The sequence below is a fragment of the Varanus komodoensis genome, unplaced genomic scaffold, assembly GCF_004798865.1.
Source record: "Varanus komodoensis strain SLA01 unplaced genomic scaffold, ASM479886v1 scaffold40, whole genome shotgun sequence".
NCBI lineage: Eukaryota > Metazoa > Chordata > Lepidosauria > Squamata > Varanidae > Varanus > Varanus komodoensis.
In genome coordinates, this window is record NW_025335942.1 from 8,625,156 (window position 1) to 8,645,808 (window position 20,653).

General features: G+C 54.1%; 3 protein-coding genes across 4 annotated transcripts in view; 1 reads left to right on the forward strand and 2 right to left on the reverse strand.

Moving 5' to 3' along the window:
* Nucleotides 1–747, reverse strand: part of SNX5 (sorting nexin 5) — a 16,174-nt gene extending 15,427 nt beyond the window's left edge. Inside the window, exon 1 of one of the 2 annotated variants that reach the window (XM_044442879.1) lies at nucleotides 150–747. In XM_044442879.1, the coding sequence (XP_044298814.1) occupies nucleotides 150–200 (51 nt within the window). In that variant the 5' untranslated portion in view covers nucleotides 201–747. Of the gene's footprint in view, nucleotides 1–107 lie in introns of both variants that reach the window. The other variant, XM_044442878.1, reaches the window with a different exon arrangement.
* A 4,692-nt stretch (nucleotides 748–5,439) lies between these two features.
* Nucleotides 5,440–12,087, reverse strand: OVOL2 (ovo like zinc finger 2). Its single transcript, XM_044442842.1, has 4 exons — nucleotides 11,988–12,087; nucleotides 9,626–9,792; nucleotides 6,739–6,928; nucleotides 5,440–5,768 (listed from the first exon to the last, which is right to left on the reverse strand). The coding sequence occupies exons 1-4, from the start codon at nucleotides 12,085–12,087 to the stop codon at nucleotides 5,440–5,442; spliced, it is 786 nt and encodes a 261-aa protein (XP_044298777.1).
* A 5,726-nt stretch (nucleotides 12,088–17,813) lies between these two features.
* On the forward strand, nucleotides 17,814–18,581 carry LOC123029734 (leucine-rich repeat-containing protein 18-like). The gene has a single exon (XM_044442972.1). The coding sequence runs from the start codon at nucleotides 17,814–17,816 to the stop codon at nucleotides 18,579–18,581; it is 768 nt and encodes a 255-aa protein (XP_044298907.1).
* Nucleotides 18,582–20,653: the final 2,072 nt, after the last annotated feature.

A 20,653-nucleotide genomic window follows, 5' to 3' on the forward strand; every position in this document is an offset into this window, starting at 1 on the left:
GCCGCCTACACGAGGGGTAAGCCGCCCGCCGCCCGCCGCCCGCCCCCGCTGGCTGCTCCGCCGCGCCGCGCCGCGCCGCGCCTCGGGCCGCCTCGTCGCCCCCTCACCGCTTTGCGAGGCCTCCCCGCGATCGTCTTGCACATACTCGCCTTGCTTTCCTCGTGACTGCCATTGCGCAGCGGTATTACTCCCTGTTGCATTCATACGCCGCCGATGGATTAGTATTTACGCCCGTAAACTCTCTCTGCAATTTTACAGTCTTCTTGCAAATTCCTTTTATCCGTTCTCAGTAATTTGATTTCAGATGTAATCCAGTTACATTCAGGACACGATCCTATACATGCCAGCTGGAGAGTGCTGGGACTTTTTGCTGCCTGGATCGGATTGTGCAGTTATTCTCCAGTTTATGTCCCGTTCTGTTTTCCTAGCCGTCATCCCCTTTCCAACCTGCATGATGCTGAGAACCGCACTTACTGTTCCTCTTCTTCCTTCTGCCTTCGTTGCTTACTCTTTGCATGCAGTAACCCTCTCTTGCTTCTGAATTTGCTTTTCAATTTGACTGTTTTCTCCACTGTTATCTCAGTCTCACCAGCTCTTGCTACTTCAGCCACATCCTATTCCAGATCTGCTCATTCGGCATAATCTCTCTGTTATATCCCGATCACACTCCTGTTCCCCATTCCAGGCTCACTCTGCGGCTTCTCCTGCTCTTCCTCCCCAGCCTTTAGCAAACGGTCCTTAGACAAGGTTCTGCTTTTCGTTCTTCTGCTGTTGCTTCCACAGAATCCTTTGCTCCTTTTTCTCCGCTGATCTCACCACCTAGCTTTCTGTTTCCATGCTACTTCCTGTCCTCCTTTTCCCCAGCCCAATTCCCTCTTTATCACTTTTTAACAATGAATTTTCTGTCTTTTGCTTCTTTTCTAAGTTGCCATGGCCAGTGTTCTCATTCCTACAAAAAAAAAAAGTAGAAAAGGGGCCATGGAGGGGTCAAACCCAGCCGCCTGCTCAATGCAGAAATCCTGATTTAAAAGTTCCGGCCAGATGGCTGTGCAGCCGCTGCTTGAATACCTCCAGTGACAGAACCTCCCGACTCCCTGGACAGTTGGTTCCATTACTCACTGCTCTGCCCATTAAAAGATGTTCCCTTTTCTTCAGATAATTTATTATCCCCCCTCACCCTCTTTCTTTTCTCTTTGCACCTTTCTCAGCTCGACAAGCCCTGCAATGGCTGTATTTCCGATGATCTTGCAACAAATTATACGTGGTTTATACTCCTTAGATTATAAGGAGTAATCTCCTATAGTTTACTCTTGTAGTTAGGAGTAACCAACTAACCATAGTTAGTTCTTTGGCCTTTAATACTGTATTTGAAAACTGTTTCTTAATAACCAGTAGCCCACTGATTCCAAGTAATAGAATACAAGGAAAATTGCAAAATATAAAATTGGTGAAGAATAGGCCTTCCTCCATTTCCAGCACAAAAGAACAAACAGCAGCAAATTAAAAAGTGCTGTGTACAGGCACACAGGTAGTCAGAAGCCAACATTGAAAGATGACGTGGAAATATTGGCATAAAGACTGGGAGGAGATGCACCTTGTAAGGGTCTAACAAAGTTCTTTGGGGAAGGCAGAACTATATATTCACAGACACATCCTTTCAATAGCAACATGTGCGTGATTACCTGTCGTTAAATGGCAAGGCGGAATGCCATAATTTCTCAGGAGAGGTAATTCACACATCGATAATTAGAACAAGTAATGCTTGAAATACCTGAATCTGATTTACCGCTATATGTAAGCATGTTTTGCTTGTTGCGCAGACCTCTTCCAACAAGGCAAGCTCTTCCACACAGCCGTGGAAAGCTTACTGTTAGCTAAAGAAATAGCCGCAAAGGAACAGGAGGATGACACGGGCGTCTCCGGCTACGTAAGAAGCGTGAAACACGTGATACGAGAGGTCACTGGCGTGAGGGCGCTCGAAAGCGCCGTGCAGCACGAGGCGCTTGGGTATCGCGGCTTAGTGGACTGCGTGGCAGAATATCGGTGAGCAGCTGTGTGTAGGTGACGGTGTGCAAATCCCAACCAAGACGAGGCCTTTTCAAGCCACGTGGAATTAATAGGAGGATGGGCGTGTCCCCCTGAAATCCTGAGACCTAAAGATGCTCAGCCCTAGCCCTGTGTTTTTTGAATTGTGTGGCTCTATTCAGACCTAAGAGAGCTTCCTTCTGGTAATCTTCCCACAAACCTGGGATCTCGGGAAGCAATGGAAGCCCAAAGAGGGGCGTCCGCGAGGCCGCTTGATGCCGAAGCCAGTGGCCCTGAGCGAACCAGGCCTGCAAGGCGGGCCGTCCAGACTAAAGGCGAAGGGGGACCCTGTCTCACTGCTTTCAGGCCATTTGTATGCCGCCCTTCCTTAGATGTCTGCTGTGCACTTGCAGATCTCTTACGCATCTGTTGGAGCTGTTGCGATGGCAAAACAGCACGAGCAAAACAAATCAGTGCAGAAAAATTTGTCGCAGCAGTGCTTGAGGACGTGTGGGAAAGGGCTGGGGGCGGGAAGCATGAATTTCCTACTTCTTCCACAGTCTGGGGCCGTATCCCTACACCGTTTTTCCTGGAGGTAAGTCCCACTGACCTGCAGAAAATGACTTGGGTGCCAGAGCTTCAGAAACGTGTGACGGTTTGGGTGAGAGCTAAGCTCTTTCCAAGACCCGGAGGCAGCGGTGGATGCACGAACTGGCTGCTCTGAGTAAAGTTTCACACAGTGTAAATATCATAATTGTGCTGAAGGGTACAACTCCCCCCGCCCCCGTTCCCCTGCTGAAGAAGATCATCCTTGATAGCTATGTCCCTGAACGATCTGTTGATCTGCAAATTCTGATTGTATTTTCAGCCTGGCCACGCTCCCCTGGGCCTGGGACGGCCTCTTCTTGCTCTTGCTCTCTCCTTGCTCCGGGACTGCTTTCCACAGCCGCCCAAGACGTGGCACCAAGGTGGGAAACGAGGCCGGCTCGCCTGCAGCCGGAGCGGAGCATGGGGCTTGTCCCACAGGTAGAGCAGGCCTGGAGCTGAGCAAGACCGATCCTTACTGCTCCGTGGTGTGCATGGTTTTTGTTGTTTGTGCATGACGGAATTGCATTTTATTCTTGGCCATGCAGGGGTTCGTTATGCTTAATTGACTGGAAGACATCCGAGAAACCAAAGCCGTTTCTCCAGAGTACGTTTGACAGTCCTCTGCAGGTTGTGGCATATGCGGGAGCCCTCAATCATGACAAGAATTACGACTTCCAGGTAAGTCTGGACGTGGGTTTATCTATCTCCTTGGTCGCTGCGGCTCTCTGTGCAGTTAACCAACGTAAAAATTAAGCAAAGCTAAAAAGGCACACACACTAATTTAAAAGAACAAAGCCACAACAGCAACTGCAATTAGAATCATAGAAGAGTAGAGCTGGACGGGGCCAGGCAGCCATCGCGTCCAACGCCTGCTGGTGCAGGACACCCAAGTCATGCCCTCCCACTCAGAGGACTGTCCAGATGCTCTCTGAATGCCTCCAGAGAGGGAGAGCCCACGGCTTCCCCCAGTGGTCCTGCTCTGAGAGAGATCAAATTCTTCCTGTTGTCTCATCTAAATCACCAGGAATTGCTGTAGTTCAGCCTAGAGGCATTGCAGTGGTGCAGCATAAAATGGAATGTTTGTTTGCAAGAAGGAATACAGTGGAATGAAATTTAAAGCGCTCGGGGTTAAAATGCTGGGGACATGAAAGGCCTTCCCGGGCCCGGCCCTGGAAGGGGCAGGCACGGCACAGCGCCCCGGCTGCGCCAACGGGCAGTGCCCCAGGACGCGGCCCCGCAGCCAGTGCGTGTGTCGCGACGGGCAGGGCCTTCCAGCGCGGGTGCCGCCCCTCGGGAGCTTGCGCAGCCGTGAAGAACAGCCGGTTGCGACCACGCGCCTTCCCCTCACCGCTCTCTGGATTCCCGTTCTCAGGTCAACTGCGGCCTCGTGGTGATCGCCTACAAGGACGGCTCTCCCGCGCATTCGCATTACATGGACTCTGCGCTCTGCGACCTGTACTGGGACAAATGGTTACTCCGCTTGGAAGAATATCGAGAGAAAGAGAAGGAGGCTCGTGCCGAGTAAATCGTTTCCTGAAAAGGAAGACCCCTGAATCAGTGGCCGCTTGGTTTACTGGGCTCCCAGCCCGTGCGGTGTTTTATCTTTTATTAAATACGTTTTTATCCTACCCAGTAACAAAGTTTGCAAGGCGTTTTTGCAGGGCGAGCATGCACGCGGGAGCAAGTACCGCATGCCGTCTTCCGGCCCCCCGATGCTCCGTGTCACCTGGCGGGATGCGAGCCCAGCCGGTGGGACGGGGGTCTCGGGGCCGGCATGTTTCGCAACCTGGGCAAATGCGGAAGGGGCACCCGGACGAGCAAGTGGAGCACGAGCTCGACTGGGCCGACTCCACAAACCAGCACTGCATGTGAACATGCCGTGTGCAGGATGCGCGATCCACAGCTGGCCCTGGCCACCCTTCCTCTTTTGGCATGTGAGGTTCGAGCCGCATATTGGAATGCAATTTGATACACATATTCAGGACACCGCTTCGCATTCTAAGGCCGAATATCGATGCAGCCTCCATAAAACTTGCTTAAGACTTCTTCCTAGTACAACCAGGTAGAAAAGGGTTGTCCCCCCCTCCCTTCCCTGCCCTCCAGGACAAATTTCTGCTCTCGGACTTCCAACTTGGTTCTTTCTGCACTGGTTGTGAGAAGGGGCAGAAGCTTCCCTGTTGAAGCCTGAGCGACTGAACCCAGATCTGTGGCTAATAAACAACCCATTCTTTAGCCACTAAACATGTTTTGCCAGCTTATTCATCGATATCTCAGGGTGGTTTTGCTACAGAGGCTGTTACCATGCTCTTCATAAAGATACTTGGTGTAAATTCAAGGCCCGTGTTGACCAACGTTATTCTGTCATAAATTTACGAGCATGGTTAAATTTTATTTCTCAGAGACACGTGAGATGTCTACACCAGGACTGAGGGAATCAGATAAAATTCAGATTGTGGGGCATCCCGCAGTGTGTATTCATCACTGTACGTCATGGAGGATATCGCTTGGGTGGAGAAGAGCAGCAGATGGTTGAGCTGAGCGGGTTTAGGTGCTGATGCCCGTTGGAACTGAACCACATCTCCTGAGTTTCAGAGTCTTGAGCTAAAGGGGGATCCGCAGCCAGCTCTTGGCACGTGCATCCACATGGGACCTGGTGTGGCAAAGGACAGTGCCCAGAAAGTCAATGGCTGCCTCTGGCCCGGTGGGCTGGCATAAGAGTGAGGAAACGAAAACTCTCAAGCCCCTTTACCTATTTTACAGTTTCTTCCACTGCAGCCTCCCTAAGAAATTGGGAAAAACACACGTCGGGGTTGAAGTGCTTTGCCACTACAGTCCAGCGCAGCGCTCCTGTTCCTTCTCGCTTGCGTTGCAGGTCATCTCTGTGGGAGGCGTCAGCTTGTTTTTCAAAACGGCTGCAAGTTTTTTTGAGGTTTTCTTCAGAAAGGCGCTTGCTGGGTGAACGTTACTGACATGTACGTACAAGTCCTCTTGCGTTGGGCCCGTGTACCCACAATCTTCGCACACATACAGTTTATCTCTCCGCTCCTTGTACGCATACTGCTGCTGCACCCCGTGGATCTTTTTGAGGTGTGATTCCAAAGAGCAACGCTGAGTGAAGGCCTTGTTGCAAATCTCACACTTGTAAGGGCGAATTCCTGCAAGGCGACACCGAGTGTGTTAGGAGGCAAACTTTAAGAGGACTTGACCCCCCGAGACACCTTTGTATATCTGTCTTTAGAGATTACAAATGCAAGAGCTATCAAACCCCTGTATACAGTTATAAATTTTATATCTGGGGGGTTCTTGGCGTGGTTACAAAAGCCCCATGCAAGCAATAATTTCAGACCTGTGACAGAGCACCCCATTCCTCTCCTGGCACCCCATTGGGGCAGTAAAGCGGGGGGAAGAGAAGGGGACGGGAAGAGACCTGCCCGCTTTGGATTGCCCCAAGGGAATGTGGCCCCCGGCAGAAGAACTCTCTGCCTGCCCTGCGTCATATCCCTAAGGTAATTACCAAGGTGGTGGAAGGTAATTACCACAGTTTTCTGGAAGAGCAGGGAAATGGCAAGATGCGCTCAGTTTTAGCGGCTTTCTCTCCATCGCTCGTGCTTGAAAAGCAAGTGCTTGAACATTTCTGCTGCAGGAGGAGACGCTGAGTAAGACTGATAGGGAAGAGTTCACTGATGAGATGAAAGCAGCGGAAACCTTGTGGAGAGTGAAGTTAAAGGAAGACGAATACTGAGTGCAGTCAAAGATTCCAGGAAAGTGGATTTTAATAAGCACAGAGCATTAATTAGTATGATTAGATGGCAGGGAAATATCAGAGGAAGAAGGATTCAAGAAGGAGGGGGGTTTCCAGGAAAGGCACACTCAGAAGCTGTCCTGAAGCTGTCCTGATTGGGGCGGGGGGGGGGGGGGGCGTGCAGGAAGAGAAGAAAATGGGGGCACATGACATGCTTGGCAATCCTCTTAAGCGTCCAGCCGCCTCCTCGGCACTTGCTGGGCCTCAATCCGCATGGCCATCTAGAGAAAATGCAGGCACCGGCCATTCAGGTGAAGCAAACGCACCCCTGTCTTCCCCTGGTACGTTCTCGGCACATAACTTCCCGTAAACTCTGCTCGTACCTGTGTGTGTCCTGACGTGTCTCTTCAGGTCAAAGGCATCGTTGAATCCTTTCCCGCAGAAGGTGCACAGGTGTCGCTTCACCTGGCTGTGGCACTTGATGTGGCGGTTAAGCATGCGCTGCAGGCGGAAGCCTTTGCCGCACAGCTCGCAGTGGTGCCCCGAGACGTCCCCGCAGGTGCCGGTGGTGAACTGGGGGGAGGAAATGCCGCAGAGATTTAGGCGCGCAGCCTGTGGCCCGTCCGACGTCACACACAACGAGCGCACGCTAAGGGACATCCGACACACCCTGGGCTGGCCTGGCCAGCGTCCGGAGTGCCGCCTACCAACCCCGGAGCTGGACGAGGTCCCTCCTTTGCAAACCGTTGGGCCGAGCCCTGGAAGGCCCCGATCTGCGGCCAACGGGCGTTCGATTTGGCGGTTCACACATTGCGCATAAACGGACGCGTTCTGGAATACCCCTTGTGCTAATGGGGCCCTTCTGCCTTTTGCAGCCGCAGGAGGATCGTGTCCACATCAAAACATTTAAATCGCTGCAACCCAGAACACTTCTGTTTTCCCCTCATAAAACTGCACTGAAGTTTTTTGTAAGCGTCGTTATAAAAGAAGCAAAACATGGCACCTGCAGCATAAGGGGAAACATGGAAATTAGCCTCACAGAGAAATCTGTCCCTGTCTCTCCAACGAGCGCTCCAGGAGCTCTGGGGGGCTCCCACCGCCAGGCGGTTGCCAGGAAAACAAACCCGCCTGAGCCAAATGAGGTAGTGAAGTGTGAACGGGGCGGCCATCCTCCGCCTGGATATGTCTGTCGCCTATTCTGTGCGATATTGTTTGGAAGGACAGTTTGACCTTTTGCGGTAATGTTTCCAGCACTATTCTCCCCCACCCCCCAGACTTTCTAAAATTGAGTTTTTTTATTTTGGGGAAACTAAACACAAGATTTTTAGGTGAGTAGGGTAACAATGCCCTGGTCCAGAATATGAATTCGGCAGGTGGAGCACCATGGGTTGAAAAATAGGCATTTGCACCTGTAATAAATGGTTCTAGCACTTTGATGAAGAAGCCTCAGTTTTCCAGTCTTTTTTGAGTCTCAGACTTTCAGAGGAACAATTCCCCCAAATCTGGTTATCCAGTTTTGTATTTATAGTCTATAAGAAGATTCCCAATTTTATCCAGTCTAAGGTTGAGCAGCTGCAATCATGATACCAGTTAAGTCTTTAAGTAAACAGTGTTCTTTCTCATCTTTAAAAAGTAAAAGAAGGACAAGAGTCCCCCAATTTTTAATTCATGGTTCAAGTACTTCACATATGATAGAAAGAATAGGCTTTCAAATGTCTACAGCTATTAGATGGACTTGCCCCCTATGCGTCAAGGAATGGATGTGGCCACATCCTTGCCAGCACAGCGGTGACAGAGACTGGTTAAAAATGTGTGTTTTAGTCACCAACTCATTTCCCTCGTTTGTGCCGATTGGTGCAAAGAGGGGCAGCCCAGCCCGGCTGCAGTTGCAATTGGTCTGCGTTACAATTATTGACCCCCCAGTGGATTTCCATAGATGAGTTGAACTTCCACAGAAGGACCCACATGGGCTAGGAACACGTTTTTAGGTACTAGGGAATGCTCTCTCCGCTAGCCAGCACTTTACCAAAATCGAATTTGGGGGGTCTGTAGCCAAGAACCCCCACCCATGTGTCACCGCCAGGCAAGAGTGCTTTGCAGCGCTCAGAAACAACTTGCACCATTCCGCCAGACTTGACTCTCCACCCCGGTTCCGATGCCGCAGGGAGGGTGGCTGACTTTTCAGTTCCCGCACAACACAGACCTTCGGCAGGAAGCCTGGTTAACTGGAAGAGGGCAACCTCTAGCCCAGGGCAAGCAGCTCCTCAAGTGCCGAGGGCTGACTCTGTTTTGGAGACGCTTTGGGGCTCGGGCACAGGCAGAAGGTGCCAGTCAAAGCCGAATGGGCTGGGCCGGCCTGAAGTGGGCCTGAGGAGATGCTCTTTGGCTCTTCCGAATAGGAGGAAGACTGCACAGAAGCTGCCCAATATCCGTGCTTCAGGGAAAGCGTGTGGGTGGGACCTAGAAGAAAAGCAAGCGGGGCATCCCAGCGGGCAGACCTGACCCGGTGAATTTAAACCAGTAAAGTCCCTGTGCTGCACTAACCATTTTAAATACACTTCCATTCAACCAGCGCAGGGCCAAGACAACAAAACCAGCAGACCAAATTACGATGCTTTTTAATCATGGGTCCGGAACGCCACTGGATCGTCCGGCCACAATCCGGTAGAGTCTTAAGAACAGAAACCCACTGATGTCTGTGGGCTTCATTGTACGAATCGCTGATTTGTAACCTTAGTCTGCCGTAGCAGAAAGCAAGACTTTGCCCCATGGATGGGAGTATTCATGTTTCATCAGACCCATGAAATCAATGAATGATCTTCATCTGACTAATTGGAATGCCTCTCGTTAAGTTGGCTGTAGCCTGTAAAAGCTCCTGTGTGAGATGTTTTCAAAGAATGATCTGCTAAACCTAACCATGGTTTTACGTGATTTCAGCAGGAGAAATAGCTGCACGTCGCCCTCTTCCCTTGAAATGTGCAGCACCAAAACACTACACAAGTGAAAAATCACAAAGAGCTTTCAGTGGGGGCCCAGTTCGCAAGAACAGGGCAATGGAGCCTTCAGTGTACAAAGGCACTCAAGTTCATCACTTCCGGCAGAGTAATATCCTAAATTGCCACATCCTGGGAACCAAAATGGCAAGGGAAGTGAGGCGGCAAGTTCGCCACATCACGACAGGCACGCAGACCTGCCTCTAGTGGCAAGGAAGGAGCATTTCCTACACGCCTGAGGGCTTCATGTCCGAAGAAGGACCAGTAACGGCTGTACCTTGATTTTGGACCTGGCAGTAGGGTGGCTCACAGCCACGTCTACAAGTGTCTCTTCCACCGAAAACTCGGGTGCGGAGGCGTTCGTGGCCTCTGTGTCCCGGCTGCTGGTGCTCTCCAAGCTGCAGCTGTCCTCATTGCGATACTGGAGAAAACACCTCATTTGTCCTGGGAATCCAAGAGACGGTTTTTCATCAGCGAGATTAAAGGCGAGTGGGGCAGCCCTCTCCCCCCCCCCCAACTCCCTTTCTTTGTACCTTGTACCTTTCTGGGACCAACCTATGCAGTTTTTAAAAGGTTTGGACCCAAAAGACATAGTCAACATGATCAGACAGTAAAAGCTACTCTAAAAACCAACACGACTTCAGAAATCAAGTGAACAAGTGTGTCTTAACCCATTCCTTCAGTGGAGAAAGATGTGGACCAGATCTGAGTGGGATTCAGCGATCCGGAGCAAGCCCTCACGGAAAACCTTTCCTCTTCCTGTTCAGCATCCCGTTGAGCTGAGCAGGTTTGCCTATTGGAAAGCAGGTCTGATACCTTAAGGAGAATTCTCCTTTGGAAAAACCGGGGAAATTCAGTGATTTGAAAACAAATGAACGAACCAAACCCGGCCCATTCCAGACCAGAGTTAAGGCTATCTCATGCTGGGCAGAGATCCATAAAGGCGGGACATTAAAAGCTGCGGCTGTTGCTTTAAGAGTTTCTAGCCTCTTTGGGTTCTTGTCATGCCATGTGAACCAGGCTTCCCAGGTTGTGCAGGTTTAAACAAATCCAAGTCTCAATGTGACGGCAAACTAGGGCCGTTACATACAAATTGGACCTTTATTTTCAGGCAGCGCAGACCTTTCCCCCTGCGCTTGGAGAGTTCAGCAGCATTAATTATACAACCTCATTAACGATACATCCCAGCACCTTGGCAAAATGTGCATTCTGCAAAGGAGAAACCGGAGCAAGCTACTGCAGAGGATTCAGGTAAAAGAATGGGTGGGTAAAAGATGGGCGGACGAAGTGGAACTTGGAGTGTGAGGAGTCTGGGGAACTGGGCAACTTCAGGCCTCGCCAAACAGGGACTGGATCCAGGTTTCCCGCTGGATTTTTAACTCTCAGGATGGGTGTCCGGGAGGGGGGCACTTGCCTCTGTATTCCCCCCACCCCCAGCACAGGATGCTCCCAGGTTAGGCCGCCGTGCCATCCTCCAGCCTCATTCGCAGAATATTCAAGGGCAAGTCCGCCCGGACAATACTGCATTGCATTCACTCCGTAGCCACCCAGCATTTTCCCAGGGCTCCTTCCATCTTGCTTCTTCATGGAAAAACATCCGTTAAGGAAAAAGAGGCGGAACAGCTGCACGGGGCCTTTCTGTGGGCGCTCTCTGCCGGAAGCAGCGTTTCATTCATGAGCGGCAAGGAAGAAAAGCAGAGCAGGGGTGGGTGGGACCCGAGCGGGAACTCCCCGGAGCCCAGGGCTCCAGGCAAGTTCTGTTTAGTCTCAGGGTGGGTCCCGCGGCCCCAGAAGAGGGAGGCGCCTGGGCCAGCGAGCAGCCGCAGAGAATATAAAACACTCGGAGGAGGCCAAAGTTCAAATCACTCCAGTGAAACTGGGGATGGACTGGGAGAGGAGGCAGGCCGTGCGGGGCGCCAGCAGAGCGTGGGCAGCCCAGCCCCGGGTGGCGGAGCCTTCCCTGGGGGTGCTTTGCCCACACTTTTCGGGAGAGGGAGCCAGCACGCCGGTGGCACCCTGGAAGCATGTGTGGGGACCCATCAGGCAGCGTGTGCCCTGCCCTGGGCCTCCCAGCAGGTCTTCGTGCCCAAGTCTCCACGGCGCTTGGAGAGGCGAGAGGGCAGGCGGGGAAGGGAGACGTCCCAGCCGGCTTCTGTGCCAAGGCCCCTGAGAGACCCTGGCCCTGTTGCATGGATGGATCCTGACCCTGTGCAACCCGGCTGGCAAAACGGGGTGCCCTCCTGGCCTGGCACCTGGACAGGGAGACAGCGCCGTCTGCATCCCAGGCCGGCGAGGCATCACCCTCCCCTGTGCTCTCTGCCCTGGCCGCTCTTCAGCCACAGGCCCTTCAAACGCTGGGCATGGCGTCCAGACCCATGAAGCCAGATCAGACATGCCCTGCTTTTCCCAGCACCGCGCGGAGCTGCCTGGAGCACACGCGCCTGGCCCCGGGGCGCTTCCCCGCATCGCCGGGTGTGCGTCCTGCAGTGAGGCGGTCACGGCCCAGGCCGTCTCTCTCCTGGGGGAGCTTGCCTGATTTGGGGTTAGGCAAATGCTCCTGGACTGGGGGGGGGGCACTCAGTTGACACTCCTCTCTGGTAATGGAGGGGGAGAGGGGGGGGCAGATGCTTCCACCTTACCTGGGACATAGGTGTCCGCCCGCTCCTCGTCCGGCAGCTCGTCCCAGCTGCGGCTGGCAGGCAGTGGGCTCCGTCTCTTCACGAGGAAGGCTCTGGGCATGGTGAGCCCCAGGACGCCACTCCTGGCGGGTCCGAGCTGGCCACCCCTGCTTCCGTCCTCCTCCCGCAGGCACCTGCAGCGGGCCTGGCTAGGAGGGCTCGGCCCACCCTGGTGCGCCGGTCCCGACCCCCGACGAGAGCCAGGCGCAGCACCCCTCCACCCCCCAAGTTTTATAAGGTGTATGAGCAAAAGCACCACCAGGAAACCCGAAAAGGAGCATGCGCACTGCAAACATAACGGTGTCAACAAGCCTCCGTACCTGTCCGACCGGTTGGAGCAGCTGCACTTTGTTCCAACCCTTCCTTCGGCATGAATGTTTGCAAAGAATGTAACGTCGGAAAACCAGGTGAGGGGGGCGCCAGGATCCCCGAGCACCCCGAACTCAGAAGGAGCACGCCTCCATTCCCCCCCGGTGGCCGGGCTCCCCCGGAATCCAGACTGCAGCCCTGTTTGGCGCGTGTGTGAGCCTGGCTCGAGGAACCGTTTTGTGCACTGGCTTTCTCTTTGTGCTTGCAACACGCACCCACACGCACGCCGCTGTGAGCGGTAAACGATCAGACCTGTTTCGGCTCCATGTGAGGAGCGTCCCATGTCGCCCTGGACATGCTTCCCCCGGAGCGGGGGTGCGTGCAAGCCCCAGGCAAATACCACCCGCTCACGGGATGCAAACGGCACGCCGCTACTTGAAGCAAGCTCGCTCCAGGCCCCTTGCCCCTTCACACAAGGCCCCTGCTCTGCGCCTCCTCCGGGGCCGGGCGACAGAGATGCCCCCGCCCGCACGGGTGGGAGAGCCTCCTCGGCCTGGGGGAGCCCAAGAGCTCACCTGCCCTTCTGTATCGCTGCCCAGGGCAGAGACCGACCCCTGGCAGGTAAAACAAGCCTGTTACAGGCGGAGGTGGACATTGCTAGCTCTCGTTAAGGGGGAAGTGAACTCTCATTTTACTTAAGTAGATCTAAATAAAACGTATGGACTGACATTTACTCAGCCGCACAGTTAATAGGTAATCCGGCTTCCCGTGTGCTTGTCACCATGAAGTTTTCAACCCTTCTTTCCTGATCTGTCACAGCTACTTTGGATCCCAGCTTGCCTTCAGGATTCTCTTGTAGTGTTTTGAAGAAAGGGAAGGCATATACGCTCGTATTGTGTGACCGTGGGATTATTTGGTCAGGGCTGGGGGCTTTGCGGTGGGTCTGCAGGAAGCATTGTTCTGCTGGTCTGTTGCCCAGCCTGGGAAGGCCCCGCCGTCTTCCTCGCGAGCATCCCTGAAAGCAGAGGGCCGGGGCGAGCCCGGGAGGCTGCCGCTTGCCCCTCACGCAGTTCCTGGAACTAGCCAGCCTGCCAGTGCTAGAAACGTTAGGCTCACATCCAGCTAGTATTCCGATTTATTGTCTCGATTGTATAGAAGTCCCACCCTACCTTTCTTTCTCACATACATGCACACCACAGGCACACGCACACACAAGCACCACGTGCTAGCACTTTGCCGTGTTGCTCAGACATTTTAAACAAACTTCGAAACAAAGCCATGTTTCCTCTGCGTGCAGTGTTGGAATTCTTTTATAGTGAGTTTAGCCTGAATGCCCAAAACCCTCAAAGTGTTTAGCTTTGAACTGCCTAGAATACCAAGGGGGGGAAAGATAAAAGTGGCCGGGCATGTTGGTTTTTGCTTTAGAAATAGACGGTACTTCTGTACAGTGACAGAAGCGGTCAACACGGAGCTCCAGGACAAATGCCCCGTCCCGCCGGTGCCTTCCAGCGGCGTCTTCTGCAAGCGCCAGCAGAAAGGTTTTCAGGGACGTCTGCGAAGCTCCACAACGCTCGGCTCTGCCGATTGTCCCTCCCATGCTTTCTTTACAAAAACAAAAGCAAACGGAAAAATACCTGCTTTCGGTTCAGCGATTTGTAAGAAAACTATGTTTGCTCACAGTTTCCACGAGAGCATCTCTTAAGGAGTTAGTTGCTTCTGTCTGCAAAATCATTTTCTTTTCATTTTGGAGAATGAGGTTGATTCTGTGCTCATTGTGGCTCTTTGCCAGTTTTTCTTAGTGGCATCAATATCTGCGATGGATTTCTCCTGCCCCAAGAGACACACTCTTGTTGCCATTGCTGGAATTCAGCAATCCTTAAAACATGTTTTGGCAATAATAGCAACATATTTTAGTCTTCTTGTTGGTGGTGTTAGTCGCGAAGTCGTGTCCGACCCATCGTGACCTCATGGACAACATTCCTCCAGGCCTTCCTGTCCCCCACCATCCCCCGGAGTCCACCCAAGCCCACACCCACCTCTCCAGGTACCCCATCCAGCCACCCCATCCCCTGCCGTCCCCTCCTTCTTTTGCCAACTTCTTTTGCCATTTAGTCTTCTAAGCATGTTCAAATCCTTCAAAAAATCCTAATTTTTCTCTGGAAAAGCCCTCTGCAAACTACTAATTTGATAAGAACGTATCAACTCTAGACAGTATTAAACCTCAGGTCTTGTTTCAAGTTGCAGCACTGAATTTACCATTTAATTTCTCATTTTTCTTATCCATTTCACAGTAAGAAAAGAGAGATGCATTTCCTCTGTGTCTGAATCTGAACAAAACCTTCGCCTGCTGCGTGCTTTTAGTCGCTGCATCATTTTGCCACGAACGTTACGGTTTTGTTGTTTTATTTGCTCTTCTGGAATCTACTGGATCAGTATTTCTCCAACCTACTGGATAAATAGTGACCTTCAGGCACAAGCGGACAACCACCCCTTCACGAGCCGAGCCGGGTGCTGCATTGTTCAGACGCGGCTTCCCACCTCCCTTGCACACCCTCCGTGGCGCAGTCTGACGCAGGACCTGCGTGGCCGGCCAGGCTGCCAGCGCTGCGCTGGTGCCGCCGTTTGGCGGCCGCTCTGGGGCCTTGCCAGGCTTGGATGCCGAGCGAAGCTCACAGATGTTGCAGAATACGGCCAGTGTCCCGCAGAGACCTGTTGCGATCCCCAGCCCTGCAGCTCCGTGGGCAGAGCAGCCGCGGAGGCTTCCTTAAGCCGCCTTTGAACGCGCTCGTGGGAAACGGCCTGTGCTAAGCGTCTCCTTGGAAGGGCTTGGAATTTCCTGTTGCTTAGGAACAGAAGTTGCACAGGCGGCATCACAAGCGCTGCCTAGAACACCCCAGAAGCGTGGCACGGCTGCCTTTTCCGAAGCAGGCTTCCAGCTCCGACCGGGATTTCAGAATCTGTGGACGTATGAGAAGCTGAGAGGAGAAACGCTTCCCTTGCAGGCCAGGCTGTTTCTCCCGTGCAATGGCAAAGCATGATCCATTATTTGGAGATTCCTGAGCGGAGACGCTGGCTAGTGGACGACACACGGGTGCCGAGTCCCCCCCAGCGATGAAGGCGGCGGCTGGCGGCCTCTCTGTGTGCCAGCTGGTAAGCGAGGCTCCCATCGATGCGTGTCCGGGAGCCCTTTTGGGGAGGTCTGTTTTCCACGGGCTGGCTCCTTCGGGTGGGTGGGGGGCTGCCGGGGTGCGGGCCCTGCAGCGGGGAGGGGCTGGGCCAGCGCTCTCCTCAAGGCCCTTGCGCAGGGGTGCCAAAATGCTCCCCGAGTCCTGGGCCTGCTTGCAAGCGTCATCCGCCCCTTCCCTCACAACACTCCTTCCATCTTTCGCTGCTTGCATCAAGTGCGCAGCATATTCATCCCATACTGAGCTGACTGCATTGGCTGCTTTCCCAACACCTGGACGAAGATACGTCTTGTTGTTTAGTCAGTTTTCCAGGCAGCCATGGCCCCACGCAACTGAGCGTGTTGGAACTGAAGTACCCCTCTAATTGCAGTAAGACCAGCACGTGTTTGCTTATTTATATATATATATCCAGTGCTTTTTTTGTCATAGAACGCACCGGAACGGAGTTCTGGCACCTTTTTTTGACAAATTATCCAAGTTTTAAAAGTTACTTTTGAAAATGTGATCTTTGGTCCACGTGGATTTGAATTGCCCTGTCGAGCATAGCAGGTCGGCGGCAAAATCATTAAAACGGTGCTTGCGGGCTGCTTGTGTGTCGAGTCCGATGCGTGGGAACTTCGTCCGCGCCGGTTGTGATGGCGCTGCTCGGCTTGATTGGTCATGTGGTTGCACGCCGAGTGCTTACTGCGGGCGGCAACCGCTATGTTTCGTTACACAACTGATGTGTGTGGGTGTGTGTACAGTGATTGACAACATGCGAAAGATAATTTCATGAGTTCCGGCACCGTTTTTCTTACCAAAATAAGCACTGTATATATCTATATATGAATAAATACAATGGTGCCTTGTGGTTCTTTAAGAGAATGTCCAGGAAGCCAGAGAAAGAAAAACTCCCAGGAAAAATGCCTCTCCGGCTCCTGTAATGGAAATGCAAGCTCCCCAGCGACATGCTGCTGGGGCACAGAGAAGTGGCGGCTCGCCCTGTCGCCTGGCCGTCTGCTGCGGGAAGCAGGCGTTCCACGGAGCAGGTCTCCGCCATCCAAGGACGCCGAATTTGCCAGGGTGCCAGATGCCAACATCTCCCCCACCCCCGGCCACCTGGACACACACGCGTCAGCAAGAGCTGGAGATGCATTGCTAGGGGCTTCCATGGACCATCTTGTCCCCCATACCGTGCACAAAGCTGCGCTCCTGTAAGCTCTGTTGATACGCGGCAAGAACTGGATCTGGAAAATCAAAATGTGCACCCAGTTTCTGCAATGGGCATGACTGACGTGATTTTAAAAGACCTTCCCATCTGGTGGTGCGTTTGCATTGCTGGGGGCAGTGGCACAGGAGGTCTGCCCTCATTTATTTATTTATTTATTTAGGAGACTTCTATGCTGCCCCATTCGCCGAAGCCTCGGGGCGGCTCACAACCATAAACAAACTTCAATAGAATAATATAAATTAACAATATAAATTAAGTCCTGGCCAAAGAATAAAATGAATAAATAATATTAGCAATTAAAATGACGTTTGAATAAAAAGGTCTTCGCCTGGCGCCGAAAAACAAATAACAACGGCGCCAGGCGGACCTCTCTGGGGAGTGCATTCCATAGATTGGGCGCCACCGCAGAGAAAGCCCTCCTCCGAGTACTCACCCTCCTAATTTCCTTCACGGAGGGTTCCCGGAGAAGGGCCTCTCCCGCAGATCTCAAGGGGCAGGTGGGCACATATGGACGTAAGCGCTCCTTCCGGTAACCAGGACCCAAGCCGTTTAGGGCTTTATAGGTCATCACCAACACCTTGAATTGGGCCCGGACTTCAATGGGAGGCCAGTGAAGCTGACGGAGGACTGGAGTCATGTGAACATAATGCCCCGTCCCCGTCAGCAGCCTGGCAGCTCTGTTTTGCACCAACTGAAGTATCCGGACCGGCTGGTTTTTGCAAGAAGGGCTTTAGAGGCGCTGCAGGGCCAGTCCTTTGGCTGCCCAGGGAATGAGGGTGCTGCTTCCGGTTGTCCGGCGGGGCCACCAGCACGGCTCACTGCACTGCAGCCTCCCCACGAGTGGGGAGCCCTCTGTTCTGATCGACACGGGAAGGGCAGGCCGTCCTTGCCCACCGAGCACGCTCTGGCAGCTGCGCTTAGCGGCACCCGAGTGTGGAAAGAGCAGCCCGTTCGGGCTTCACTTGCTCGTGTGTGTGTGTTCCTAATGCAGGTTCAGCATTAGTCAGTGGCAGGCCTCAGTGGGGCTCCCTCGGAAGGCTGCTCTCCGTCCGCCTGCCCTGAGCCGCCTTCTCTTCTGTGGGAATGGCCAAGGGAGCGAAAGGCCCCAAAGGGAAGAAAGTCACCCTGAAAGTCGCCAAGAACTGCATCAAGATCACGTTTGACGGGAAGCGCCGACTCGACCTGAGCAAGATGGGCATCGCCACCTTCCCCAGGTGCATCCTCAAGCTGGACGACGTGGATGAGCTGGACCTCAGCAGGAACATGCTCAAGAAGATCCCGGACTCCATCGAGCGGTTCCAGAACCTGCGCTGGCTGGACCTGCACAGCAACCAGATCGACAAGCTGCCGGAGAGCATGGGAAACCTGCAGAACCTCGTCTTCCTGAATCTCTGCAACAACAAGCTGACGGCACGGAGCTTGCCCATGGAGCTCAGCCAGCTCAAGAACCTGCGCAACCTCAACCTCGGCCTGAACCACATTGACAACCTTCCGACCACGCTGGGGGCGCTGAAGGAGCTCCAGGAGGTCGGCGTGTTCGACAACCTGCTGACCACCATCCCCAACAGCGTGGCGAAGCTCCCGAAGCTCAAGAAGCTGAACGCGAAGAGGAACCCCTTCCCGGGCCCCACGGAGGAGGAGCTCTTCATCGACAGCATCAAGCGCCTGGAGACGCTCTACCTGGTGGAGGAGAAGGACCTGTGCTTCCCCTGCTTGAGGAAGTGCCAAGAGGAGCGGGACAAGCTGAACAAGCTCAAGAACACGGTGCCGGCCCCCCTCAGGAAGGCGAACTTTTCCAACCTCATGACGCCGAACTCTGTGGCCAAAGAGAACCAGGCCGACTGGAGGTGAGCGGGCACGGCTGCCCTCCGCGGAGGCGCGAGAGGCGGCATGGCAGCGGCAGCGGCACGGGGTCCTCGCGGCGGGTCCCTCTGGCGGGTTCCGTGCAATAAACCGGCCTGCCGACACAGCCGTGCGTGTGGCTCCAGTGCATTCCGTGCCGTCGGCGCCACGCTTCGCTGCGGCGGGAGAGGGCCCAGATGCCCCCCCCCCCCACTGGGAGCTGCAGGGGTGGAGCTGCTCGCTGTGGGCTCACCGGTGGGGAGGGTCCCCCCCCCCGCTCCTGCTCAGAGAGGGCAGGTGGGATGGGCTCTTTGGGCCCGGGCAGGAGAGGCGGTTTCATGCCTGCCCAGAGCAGACGGAAGCCGACTGGCCCTTTGCTGCTGGGTGCTGGGGGCACCCCGAGTGGCGCTCGCAGTGCCAAACCAGGCCGCGGTTCTGTCCCCCGGATCCACCCAGCGGAGCTGCACAGTGGCACAGGCCGCAGGGACGCATCCATTTGGTACCTCTGCGCTCAGAGCGGGGGATTGCCCCCAGGCAGCATGGTGCAAGGGGACCAGGACCTCACCTGGCGATGAAGCTCGCAGGGAGACTTGGGGTCAGCCACTGACGTTTAGCTTAAGCTGCCTCACTGGGCTGCCGTACGGCTAGAACGGAGATCATCTGAGCCGCCTGAGGCTCCTCGCGGGAAAGGTGGGGGCATATAAGCCTCACTAGGAATCGCCACGCGTGGCAGTGCAAGGCCAGGACCGAGTGAAGCCTCTTCCATCACACATTACTGAGTCTCTGCCCTACACGGAGGTTTGTGACATCGTAGAGCCCACGCGGCAGGCACGGGGATGCGAGTCGCAGGCGAGCCAGGAGCCTGCCCTGCCGTGCAATGGGCATCGGTTTTCTTGAAAGCGACGGCTGGTAAGGGGAGGCATAACCCGACTCAAGAGTGGCGCTCATTTCTAAAGGGTTCTGCGGTTCTCTTGAGAAAGGCAATACAGAAGCTGAGCGGGCCAGATTCTGCCTTCCATTAAGGGGCAATAGCCAGAACGGAAGCTTGCAGGAGACGGAATGGAAGCGCTGCACCCCACACAGATGTCCCGTTCAGCGGTGATGACACCCAAAAAGAAGCTGGGCAGCCCCCCGAGTGGGGTGGTGTGACTTGGTGTCCTGCAACAGCCGGGGGCGGACCCGGTGGCCTTCTGGCCCCTTCCACCTCGACGCTTCTATGATTCTATGCTAGTCTGATGTCTCGCTATACAGGCAGATTAATTCTTAATTGAGTAGATTGTCTTGGGGTTGCCTAAAGACATGGCGGGAAGGCGCTATGACAAGGTTGCGAGGACTGCCCCGGCGCTATGACCTCCGGGGCAGTCCTCGCAATGAGCAGCCCTGGAAGAGATCGCCCCCTGCTGTCTTCCCGAGAGAAACCTTGCAGCCTGGCAAGGGCCTCTGGAGAGACACAGGCCCCGGGCTCTTTGAACTGCGGACTGCATGCACCCCATTCCTTTGGCAGGAGGAAGGGGGGCAACCGAGCTGCCTCCCCCTCCTTTTAGCTGAGCGTCTTGAATGAGTAGGAGCGGGCGGCGGGGTCTCTGCACTGCAACAGCTAGACAGAAGCAGCTTTTCCCCTGGAATGGGGGCGAGGAAGTGTGCGGCACCTCGGTGTCTCCAGGGTGGCAGCCCTGGAGCCAGGAATACTGGGACCGACGGGATCTGGGCGCAAGCCTTGCCCTCCACATCCACATTGAATCGGTGCATTTGTAGTCAATGCAGCGTTTGATATCAGTAACAAGAGAGGCTTTGCTTCTTCTGGAACAACCTGAAATCTACAGTGGGGGGGCTTGGCGTGATCAGCCCCCAGGGCTCCCGCTTGCCCTGCCTAAGAAGGAATTGGGGAACCGTGGCTGCAGTATATTTACTTAACAGAGCTGTACTTGTATGGAGGATATGAGAAGAGAGGACATGGAGGAATACACGGAAGCGGCATTTGTTTGCAAGTTTCGGGAACAAGCCGCAGACCTAGCATTTGCCTCAGGGATATCCATGCCTCTTGCCCTAATCCTTTTACAAGCACAGAGTAAACTAGTCTT

Excerpts from the sequence above, each read along its gene's own strand:
- LOC123029734 (XM_044442972.1), top strand. The coding sequence starts at position 17,814 with ATGGCCAAGGGAGCGAAAGGCCCCAAAGGGAAGAAAGTCACCCTGAAA.
- OVOL2 (XM_044442842.1), bottom strand. The coding sequence starts at position 12,087 with ATGCCCAGAGCCTTCCTCGTGAAGAGACGGAGCCCACTGCCTGCCAGC. Across the intron at positions 9,793-11,987 it reads GGCGGACACCTATGTCCCAG|GACAAATGAGGTGTTTTCTC; the intron begins GTAAGGTGGAAG and ends TTGGATTCCCAG. Across the intron at positions 6,929-9,625 it reads CTGCCAGGTCCAAAATCAAG|TTCACCACCGGCACCTGCGG; the intron begins GTACAGCCGTTA and ends TCCTCCCCCCAG.